Source organism: Mytilus californianus, unplaced genomic scaffold (genome assembly GCF_021869535.1).
Source record: "Mytilus californianus isolate M0D057914Y unplaced genomic scaffold, xbMytCali1.0.p SCAF_14, whole genome shotgun sequence".
NCBI lineage: Eukaryota > Metazoa > Mollusca > Bivalvia > Mytilida > Mytilidae > Mytilus > Mytilus californianus.
Window position 1 is genome coordinate 37437655 of NW_026262626.1, and position 12241 is coordinate 37449895.

General features: G+C 30.5%; 1 protein-coding gene across 5 annotated transcripts in view; it reads left to right on the plus strand.

Moving 5' to 3' along the window:
* Nucleotides 1-12022, plus strand: part of LOC127724474 (uncharacterized) — a 158617-nt gene extending 146595 nt beyond the window's left edge. For 2 of the 5 annotated variants that reach the window (XM_052231447.1, XM_052231451.1), the window contains 3 exons: nucleotides 5353-5576; nucleotides 7085-7284; nucleotides 8768-12022. In XM_052231447.1, coding sequence (XP_052087407.1) covers nucleotides 5353-5576; nucleotides 7085-7284; nucleotides 8768-8907 — 564 coding nt within the window. In that variant the 3' untranslated portion in view covers nucleotides 8908-12022. The remainder of the gene's footprint in view (nucleotides 1-5352; nucleotides 5577-7084; nucleotides 7285-8767) is intronic. The other 3 variants (XM_052231448.1, XR_007992521.1, XM_052231446.1) reach the window with 3 other exon arrangements.
* The last annotated feature ends 219 nt before the right edge of the window (nucleotides 12023-12241 follow it).

The following is a 12241-nucleotide window of genomic DNA, read 5'->3' on the forward strand; positions in this document are numbered from 1 at the left end:
ATATATTATCTTACAAATATCCTTGATAATGAAAAAAAATCTTTTCTTAAACAAAAGTTTATTCTCTTGTTTCTCGTATATTAAAGAAAGACACTTTAATATATGTTTCAATATTCATTTATATTTAGACTTGTCGCTTCTTGACGCTTCTTGTCGCTAACGCAACACGAACCCCACCAAAAACAGGCGGTGATCTCAGGTGCTCCAGAATAGTAAGCAATGTTAGTATAAAAATCTGAAAAATGCAAAAAAAATAAGTAAAAGAACTATGCTTTACAATTTGAATTTGTCATCTGTTGAGGTGGAAAAAACATTCATTAACAGTTTCAAGGGTAGGTTGTAATGATTTTTGCAGCTCCTGTAATGATAATAGCTTTTGTATTGCGTAGATGGACGAGGCTGAAGGTGACCAATATATATACTAATCCAGTGTTAGTGTAGTACTATAAAAGAATATTTTTTATGTTATCATTACAGTACCTGATATTTAAGACTGAACTAGAGAACAGAACATTATGGGTAGTACTATATTTTTTCTATATTGTCATTACAGTACTTGATATCTAAGACTCATAATGGGTAGCACTATATTTTTTTCTATATTGTCATTACAGTACCTGATATCTCAGAGTGAACTAGAGAACAGAGCATTGTGTGTAGCACTATATTTTTTCTATATTGTCATTACAGATTTTGATATCTAAGAGTGAACTAGAGAACAGAACATTATGGGTGACTGTGTGGCACAATGATAGATTTGGTAGGAATGATTTCCTGGGGGGAAGTCACCATCAATTTTGACTATTACAGATTCGGAGATTCTGCAGCAAAATGGTACATGTTACAAGAAAGGGTAGGTTTCAGCAATAAATATCTGAATTTTACACATTATTAGGTGATCCAAAGAAATGTGACAGTTTGACACAAAGTCATGAAAGAGTATGACTAAAATCAAGAAGTAAATAATTGAGTTTAAATTGGGATTCAACAGGACGAATTTGAGAATAAGTAAACTTAGGATCAGAGGACTGTTGATAGTAAAACTGTATCTCACCACGTCATAGCCAGTATGCTCTGACAGAGCGTAGATATTTAATCACTCAACCTGTCACTAGTATTCAAACCATGAACAGTATTTGTAACTTTTTGTATGTATGCATATTTGAATATACTGTTTATTTAAGTCATTTATTCATATTTTGTGTAACATGCTCATTTGATAAAGTTTATCATAACAATGACAAAATCAATTATTTGTTGGGTAATTTTCATTTGATCAAAACCATGATAAAAATTACCAATCTGTCAGTTTTCATAATTTTAGGGTTCATTCAGTCTATCAATATATAAATATATACTAAAATGGTTTATTGAAGTGTTGGTTCAAAATTTTGTTCACATATGCAGGAAAATAATATGTAATTTAATTGAAAACAGAAATGGAGAAGGGGAGTCATAGTAATGAAAAACAAGAAAAAAAAGAAAGACTTTAAATTTAAATGATTGATTATTTGGTGGTTTCAACACCCCAGTAGAACAATAGCCTTTATCAAGGCTGTTGTTTAAGTTTCAGTCTTTATGCTCTAGGGCCATGAATTAAAACATCAATTTATATAAATTAATCAATTAAATTTTAAGTGTTTCTGTAATATAAAACAACATTACACAGATGCTATCCAACATATTAAAAAATATTGACATATTGTGTACCAGAAATAAAGAATTGTTGTTTAGTACAATTCATTGCGAATATATACTTCTATTTGATTTATGAGGGATTGTCTCAAAATCTCCAGTGTAGCATATATTGTTATTATTTTGAATTGACCTTGTACGAAAGAAGTTTTGATGGAAGCATTTTATCCATCAAGTTGACTTATTAGTTTACAGGTTCCTCCATATGAACGACAGAATATAAGGGTAAATTAAGAAGGTTCATGTTATAGTAGATTTTCTCTTTTGAATAATCCATAATCTGTCATTATATTCAGAGAGATATACTGTATATCAGAAATTTTTTACTCGGAGTCATAGGCGGCACCTACCAATACCTTTGCTAGGAATGTAAAATAGATAATTGTTTGATTAGAAATCCTGTGTTGAACATTGCAATAAGATATACTTTAATTGATTCTTAATTAATTATAACATAATACCAAAATTGATAAAGATGTGCACCTTTTGATTTTTTAAATTCTAACATTTGATTATTTTAGAATTGTGTAGGTGTCTTTAGAAAATTAAAAAAATGTAGATGTATTCAAACTTGCAATGATGGAAGTTCAAAACTTTTTTTAACAAATAAGCAATATAACCCTATCAATTCTACGAATTCTTTTTTCCTGCACCTTTGATGAATAATACAAGGATATATTACCTAAATAATATTACCTGGCTGGGTTTGGCTAAAACAGCTATATAGTTTTGGGATATTCTATTGAATATGGGTAAAATTTTGTAGACTGTGATATTCAAGTATACAGCATCCAACGTATGAAAGTTTTGATAGTCACAATAATATAGGAACGTTCACCGTTTAATTTCTAGATAACAACTTTTTCATTAATTGACTATTTTCTTTAGCTAGTGAATATACATGAAAGTTATGTAGAAATAGGTGATTTTGGGGCAAAAGTTTTAAATTTCTCTTGGGGGATATTTTTGGATTTTTTATGAAATTTTTGAAGAAAATTATTAATAAGCTGTATTTAAAATAAAATAGAAGTGAAAGTTTGATTATATTGTGGAGAAGGGTATTTATTATATTAAGAGAAACATTAGGGTTGTTTGACAAAAGTTTAAGGTATTGTCAGGGATATATCTAGAGTGTTTCAAACAGTTAAACTGGGACCACTGAACAGTTGGGATTATAGTGAATCCTTAGTTACCTGTAACAAATAGAATGTCCTTTAATGATTAGCTGATATGGGCACACCCAGTCGGACAAGATTATATTATACCAGCTTAGACATATGTGTATAGTATGTGAAGTCATAAGTACATTATGAATTTATTATAATTATAATTTAAAACCTACTGTTATTATCATTTATTTATACTGGTGTGAATGCGGTGTGAAGCATTTATATTTTGTTTCTTTTTGACACAAATCATTTTTACATACATTTTGAAAAAAAGAAGGATTGAAAAGATTAAATTAAAGTCTTGATGATTCTATCGTAAGACACGAGTCAATAAATATGACTATTAAGACTGGGACCAGCAATACTATGTGTACTTATAGCTATAGAATTCTGAATTCAGAATGTAAAAGAGATACATGATCAATATTTTAAAATTGTTATCTATAACTTATGTTTCCTTTTGCCTTCACCTCACTATTATGACAAAAGGGTTTTGTTTTGTTAGTTTTTTTAGGGGGGTGGATGTTTGGGGGGGAGGTCTTAGGGGGTCTGAGGGGGTGGACCAGTCTTTTTTCACACAGTTCAAGTTAGTTAAATTGGTGCGTTAAACCATTGTTTATTTCATAGATAACGTAGATACTTTACCTCATTGTTTTACTGCGATTGTCATGTTCTTTGGTTGGGTTTTTCTCCGATTGTCATGTTCTTTGGTTGGGTTTTTCTCCGATTGTCATGTTCTTTGGTTGGGTTTTTATCTCACTCATATTTGGTATGTTGTCATATAACCTTAGCTTGATATCGTAGTCACACATCAGTCTTTGGATTGAGTATGTTTCTCAGTAACTACATGAGTAGTCATTTATATTTGGTATATAAGAATGAACATATTTCTGATCCGCAAATGTCAATTTACTTTTAAATCAGAAAAAAAAATGTTAGTTTAGGGGAGGTCTGATTCAAGGAAAAAATGGATTCATTACCAATGTTTGGTAAGAGAATTTAAAATCTCAAAGAGAGAATATGTGCAGCTGACAGGGTCTTTTACTTTAATCTCAATTTCCTAATGATTGAACTATGAAAGTGATCTGTATATATACATGTATATTGGTTCTTGAAAATTCTTAATTGCACTTCACTGGCAAGACATCAGTTCTAGTTGATAGAAGTCACTACTTTGGGGATTTATAAGTAAAAGATGTTTTTGAAATTGATTTTTGTATCATGTGATGTCTCTCTTTACTTCCAGGCATTGATTAGTGAAGAGGATTTTTTACCTATTATATTCAGACTCATACAACATGTACATTTAATAATCATATCATATATTTTATATTTAACATTATGTATTACAGTAACTAATTTCTTTTTTTGAATAAGTGAAACGGAGAGAACAAATATCTCTCGATGTCTTTGTTTCATCTAGTTGTGTGGTTACTGTCTATTTGATATTTTTAATTTATTACAATTTTCTCATTTAATCCATATTATTTGATTAGGATCAACAATACATGAATTGAGACTACACATGAATTTGGCCCAAAAAATCATTAGTGTATTGTGTATGTCTATACTAACCTATATAATACAATACAAAAAAGACATGCATCTAGGGTTAATATACAGTCTTAAACAATGGACAGTCTATTGTCTCTATAACGGTCTTAGATTATGTATTGGGACTTTTTTTTCTTAATTTTTTTTTTCTTTTGCATGTCTGTTCACAATTCTAGAGCAATGTTAGACAATAGATAAACACTAGGATTTTAAAAAGTTATGTCACAGTCAAACACACAATGTAATTGATTGATTGACACAATCAATACACCAATACACCTTTCTTTTTGTAAAGAAAAATTTGCTTTCAATGTTATTGAAGCCACTCTTTGCCTAGGACTCACTGGTTTAGTCATTTTTTTCCATCAATTCTACAATCTTAAAGTTTTCCCCGAAAAACTAATCCAGAAGATTGTAGAAAAATGTCTTCTGGTAGTTTTTCTTACCTTTTTCTTTTTAAATATCAATTTTGATTTATCAAGTTTTTTTTAACAGATTGATATACTAAGTAAAAATAATTTTATAGCAACACATATTTTAATTAAAATTGAAAAATTCAAAATTTGCAGAAATAAATTTAACATTGATAAAAATGTCACCTTATGGTTTATATTGTTTGTTTAAATAATTGATTTATTGATAAGGTAGGTTTAGAAGTTTAGTTTATTTTTTGAAATTTAGAATCAAAAGTATTTTTTCACGTATATTTCAAAGAAATCAATCCATTGGCAAATGTTGACAGGCTTTATTTGGGCAAGTATCGTTTTGTGAAATCTTCAATGGATAAATGATTTATAGAAGTTGGAACACTGGATTCATTGATATTATTTATAAGTATCTAGTTTTAACATGCTGAACAATTCAAGCAAACATTGTATACAAAGACATGGAGTTGACACTTATGATCCATTCAGAGAGACTCTATCTTTTACAGTTTGAACAGCCAACATCTCTCCTTACTTATAAAGGGGACATCATTCTCTGTCTGAAGTATGTTCCTCCAGAACAAGTAAACAGAGATTGCCCCTCTCCATCACGGAAGAAGGCAAGGAAACCCAAACTGCCTGGAGACAAAGGCCAGCTACATGTGCTTATCAAGGAGGCTATAAACTTAACTGCTGTCAGATCTAATGGCTATTCGGATCCTTTCTGTAAAGGGTTAGTGTTATTCATGTTATTGATATGGTTGATAGCATAAGGCCAGTCTATTTTGAGGTCAATAGATCAAAGGTTAAGGCCACAATTGCAAAAAAAGGTAGCTATTTGTAAAAAGAGGTGGGCTTCAGCTTGCCCCTAAACAAAAATGTGTACTAGTTCAATGAAAATGGACAACACACTTAACTCCAAAATGTAAAGCTATTTAAAAAGGTTTTTTCCCTCTACAATGTACTGTAAATTCAGAAATTATTGTTTGCATTTATCATACAAGATTAATTATTGCAATTTCAGAAAAATCTGCATACATATTTGTAGGACTCAAATCTATGGTGGGTTGCAAATGTATGGCAGATTCCTAATCTATGGCAAATATGACGTTACAAATCAAATCTATGGCAGTTTTTTGTTTTCTCCAAATCTATGGCAGATCTTGAAATTGCGTAATTTTCCGGGGAAAAGAGTAACATATAACGTCACAATTTAATGACGCCATAATTACGTCGTCGTCGCCGGCGCTAACCTTGGCAGAACTGGCATAGATTTGAACACCATTTATATTTTTTTTCTTTTAATTGTATGATGTAAACCAAAAACAAATATTTAACACGGGTTCACAGATTTCAAATTTTTACAAACAAAAACACAGGGAAACACTCTCCCTCTAAAATCAATTTGCCGATGGTTTAAAGGAAGATGTGCTGTACTGGCCGAATCCCGCGATGAATAAAGGCACGGCTGTTTTAAGAAGTGGATATTTTAGGAAAGGAGTTATAATTAATATTTTAACATCTACGCCTGGCAAAGTATATAAAGTGAGAGATGAAATAACAGGATACCACTTTGACTTAAATCGTCATTAGTTAAAAAAAAATTGATTAACGCTCAAATAAAAATAATATGAAAAATTAAACTGTTTAATTCTTTTCATAAAAAAACTGCTTTCTTTGTTTGTCATGGGGCTACCATTTTTATTAGTTGGTTTAATAAATAGACTAAACAGGTACCATGCACAGATAAGAAATGCTTATTTTTCCGGGGCGCATCATCTTAATCCTGAAGTCTGTATTATGGTATGGAATGTTTGTTTCAAAAATGTTTATAAACATGCTTCCGTTTTCATACATTTTCACTTGATTAAGAAAAGGCATCTGTCGTGTATGTACTGCCTTGTTTTCCATATGTACAAAATTTGCCATAGATTTGGAAACAACAAAAATCCGCCATAGATTAGGAAATTACAAAACTTGCCATAGATTAGGATTGTAACAAATTTGCCATAGATTTGGGATGGCATGACGTCATATTTGCCATAGATTAGGGATCTGCCATAGATCTGGAACCCACCATAGATTTGAGTCCTACATATATATGTATCAGATATCAAAATGCAAGTTCTTATTATTGCAATACTCACCCAGTCACATTATTCGCATTCATAAAAAGCTCTCAATAATTACTGAATTTACAGTACTTAACTGTAGTAGACTGTGATTTTATATTTATTACAGGCAATTACAGCCAGATAAAGAAAAACAGAAAACACAAGTGATCAAAAAAGAATGCAACCCTGCATGGAATTGTACTATGGTGTTTGAAGATGTCACTGCTGAAAATCTGAGAGAGAAGTCATTGGAGCTGACAATATGGGACCATGACAAGCTGTCCAGTAATGATTTCTTGGGAGGAGTAAGCCTGAATCTGGGAACAGGTACAGTTATGATTTCTCTCAATGTACATTGGTATTTCTTAAGCGATTGAACCAAATTTTGTTGGATGTATATGAACATTGTTATACATTCACTCGTGGATTAAGTGATTAACTGCAATGACCTTGTCTGTCTATAAATGTTTTGTTAAATATTACTCCACTTCTGTGATAATGAATGATTTGATATGTTGTCTGGAACTTTATAATGATGAGTTTTACCCTCCAAGGAATTTTCAGATCAGTTTCTGTTTAATGATACTTATATTTTTTGATATACCTAATTAGCATGGAATATTTCATCAATGTTAAATAATTTTATAACAAGTTGGGGTATACTTTGCACAACAGTGCATGCACATTCTTGTTAATCTTTAATGTTATATAGTGAGGTAGTAAAGTTGAAATGAAAGAGATCAGAGAATGATGTGAGTGTTCAATTTGTAAATTAATTTCTGCAGACCTGCAAGAATGACTTTTACCATACTTATTTTGAAAAATGTTGATGGTTTTGTCTCGCCTTGACGGAGTCAAAAAGCGAGACATAGGTATGCTGTTTCCAGCGTCAACTGCAGCGTCGTCAACAATGTATTAGTTTGTAATTATGTCAGTTTGTGAGGAAGCACTAGTGGAAGCTAAATGATATTTGGTATGCATATGTATTTGCATTGGCACATCTAATTTCCATGGAGATTATTTGGCTCCTCCCCCTCAGTCATGGTCCATTGACTTTGAAACTTTTGCTTAGTTGACATGTATTAGTTTTTTCGATTAGGTCAGTTTATGGGGAATGACTAGTGGTAGGTCAATGATATTTGGTATGCAGTTGTATTGGTATTGGCACATCTCATTTCCATGGAGATTATTAGGCCTTACCCCCTCAGTCATAGTCTATTTACTTTGAAACATTTGCTTAGTTTACATATATTAGTTTGTGATTAGGTCAGTTTTTGAGGTACCACCAGTGGTAGGTCAATAATATTTGATATGCAGTTGTAAAAGCATTGGCACATCTAATTTCCAAGGAGATTCTTTTGCCCTGCCCCCTCAGTCATGGTCTATTGACTTTGAAACTTTTGCTTAGTTTACATGTATAAGTTTGTGATTAGGCCAGGTTTTGGGGAACCGCTAGTGATAGGTCAATGATATTTGGTATGCAATTGTATTAGCATTGAACCATTTCATTTCCATGGAGATTGTTTTGCCTGGACCTTCAATCATTGTTCATTGACTTTGAATAAATTGCATAACTTAGGTGTTTAAGTATTGCTATTTTAATTTCAACATTTGCATTTTACTATCAAAGTAACAAAAAAGGTGAGAAATATCTCTGTGTTAGCAGTTTATGGTTTTTGTTTTATTTGGAACATAAGTTGAGTGAAATTCTTCTAAAATTGTGTAGTACAGAAAAGTAACTGTAACTCACTTTTTTATTTTATGGAAGTTTGAATGATTTTATGATGTTTGGTAATGATTTTAATTTCAGGGAAAAGTTATGGTAAGATAGTAGATTGGATAGATGCAAGAGGAGAGGAGATTTCGTTTTGGCAGGCTATGGTAGATAGACCTAATTTCTGGATAGATGGCGCTCTTGTTCTCAGATCTACCATAAGTAAAAGGAAGTGACATCACAACATAATATCCAATCATAATTGATGGTGCTAAGCATTCTCAGTTGATCCAGTTTTCAGATGGACATGGGATGTAGATGTTTTAACCTGATTCAATGTGGTGGAGAGGACATTGGTGAAGATAATCAGACAAAGCAATATAATTTAATTGTTGAAGGACATGGATAGATGAAATGGCTAGTTAAAATTGTTTAAAAAGAAGCTGCCAATAAATTGCATGTGTTGTAATTTTCTAATTTTTCAAAGTAAAAGGTGTTGATACTATATATTTAAACGTTTTTGTCTTTCAGGAGTATAAACTATAAACGTTTTTGTCTTTCAGGAGTATAAACTATAAATACATTCATATTGAATAACAAAACTTCTGTCTGTAGTTTAAGCCTTCAAACAAAACTCTCTGCCTATGAATATGTAATGAGATCAAAATGATCTAAGCTTACTAAATTATCTAACAAAAGGTTAATGTAGTATGTTGTGAAGATAAAGTGTTGGAAACAAATTGCTTAAAGCTTCAATATTCCAAATACCTCATATTTCATTGTGCAATTAGGATTTTGTTAAATGTTGCATTTAATACTTGCTTGGGTTTATTTATACTTTGAAAAATCGTCTGTTGGTGAGGAAATATCAATCAACTTAAATGTCTATAGAGGCCAATTAAACTTAATGTATAGATTTTCGTCAATTTTAACAAAATTATTTTTGAACATAAATTTTCATTTTACAATTTCAACATCCTAATCAATAATAGAAGTTTCAGCGTGTGCTGTGATGCTTGGTTCCACATTTTAGGACACTGGTGTGAACTTTTTATGGCTTTAATCACTTACTGAAGCAACAACTCTGATGATGAAAATCATGCAAACAAGTGACAGTCGAAATGTAAATACACATGTGATTAGTTCAAGAAATCTTAACGAAAGAAAAGTAAAAATAATTGAGGTGTATTTTGATGCAAATCGGCAAATTAAGTCAATTGTCATTGTGTACAATTTTATATGCTGTAAAGACACATTCATCCTTAACAAAAAGACTAATAATTATCCTTATGGTACCAGATGATTGCACACAATTTTTTGAAGTAGAAATGATCCCTTATCTGTATCATTAAACTTGCATTTATGATATTAAAAGAAAACAGGGTTTCTATTTCTTGATAAGATATTATTATGTCCAATCTAAGTGGTCTCATAATAAATTTCTGGACACCTAGTCTCATTTACATTTTGGCCATCAATTCTCTCTACAGAAAAAAACATAATATTTAAGAGTATTTTCCATCAAGCTGGCATAGCTTTCTTATAGCACATGATAATAAATGCTTACTATTGAATGATGCACATTATGGTAAAGCCCCGAAAGTGGAACAGCCCAAACTGAACCAGTCAAATAAGAGCTAAGCCTGTGCATCAATTCAAAAATTTGGCATTTTAGTGAGTGTCACTATTGGTTTTAATGCAGTGAATGAAAAATTAGATTCTTTATCAGACGTACAGTGTTTTAACAGTATTAAAAATCATTATTTTCAATTGAATTATAAATTAATATTTTATTAACTTAGTGTCCTAAAATGTCATAACATTAAAATCAAACAGAATATTATTAACTGATATTAATTGTGTGTTATTCTGAAATAAAGTTAACATAGCTAAAATGAGTTATTTTTCCACATTTCAACAACATTCATAAATCTATGTATGGATTTTAGAGCTTTAGTACACCAGTATCTTAGAGTAAACAATGATTAAATGAATTGCATGAGTTAGTGATGTATTTAAATTATTTGTTATGAATTTTCGTAAAGAAGTTTAGTTATTTAGATTACTTCCAAAGAAGTATAAAGTTTAAGATTACTTCTTATGAGATGAAGGTTGCTCAACAGAATGTGATATTATTGTAGATAATGTATATAAACATATTGTATATTTGTTATATGAATCAAAATATTCTATTCTAACTGTGGTAATCATTGTGATAAATGAACATTACTTACACAAAAAAATATATACAAGAAATAAAGATAAATGTGAGCTTTGTTGCTTTTGACATAGATATTATTTCAACGGTTGTGAAAGAATTATGTTAAACTGAAAGAAGGGGTAACTACGGGGACAAGGGTAAAACATATTGGGTTTGGCTGATAAGAAGTTTTGAAAATTTTGGAAAAAGTCAATGTAAGGGTATAGTATGATATATTATTGTACTTTTTGCTGCAATTGAATGTTGATAAATGATCACTTTACAGAAATATAACATTCAATGTAAAAATCAAATCTGTTTCATAGTCCTTATTATAGTGTTTTTATTTGGCTCAGTGCATATCTTTCTTTTATATGTAAAATGTGTTGGACTCAAGCTAATTTTCCTAGGAATGCAAAGAGAAACTAACTTCACAAGACAATTCAGTATAATTAAGAATCAAGGAATCATCCCTTGCAGACACAAAAATATTCAAAGTAAACTTACTGCTCATGTGAAGAGCTAAATCCTGGTGTTCTAGTTGGAAAACTTGCGGTCAAGAATGAAAACTAATGATATCCATTAGAATAAAAGAAAGATAAGCAAATAAATTAGAAATTGTATTTCATGAAATTCCTCATCCATTATAATGATATTTTATTTCATGCATTTTTAGGTAACTTTAATGATGAAAAAATGAAAAATTAGATGTTCATTTTACGGATCAAATATTTCTTCAATTTTGTTGATGATGATACATTTTGGGTGAACAATAGTAAAAACCTTTTTTTAATGTATAAATGAAATTACAAATTATTCATTACAACATTTCACTGAAAAAAATATTACGACTGGCTTATTTCAAAAGATAATAATAAATCATAGTCATTTACATGGCCCATGGCCATACATTAGAACACACTTTTATGTTAGTAATTGAAATAAATCAAGTATTTCACTTTGAGATGTACAATCTCTATCATGAACTAATAAATATGCATGTGTAATGATTTTGTTCATAGTTCAACGTATACATATTCAGTTCTGTTATATTTTATTTCCAGAAATCCAGCAAATTGTTTTGTCTACATTTAAATTTATAATGCAATCTTTATACACAATGTTCTATTAAATAAAATACTCATGCTTTTTCTTATTGTTTTTGATTTCCAAGTTTTACATTTTGAGGTAGGAAAAATAAAAATAACACTTTATAAATTTGGTGCATCTGAAGCGCTTCTCTAAATTTACCTTCATCAGGAAAGCCAAGGATGGATAAGTTCTTGAATACCTGAGTTGCCGTATGACCAATGGTAACACATTTTAAAGAATAGCCAAATCCATCTAAGGCGAACTTTAATTCAATGGAT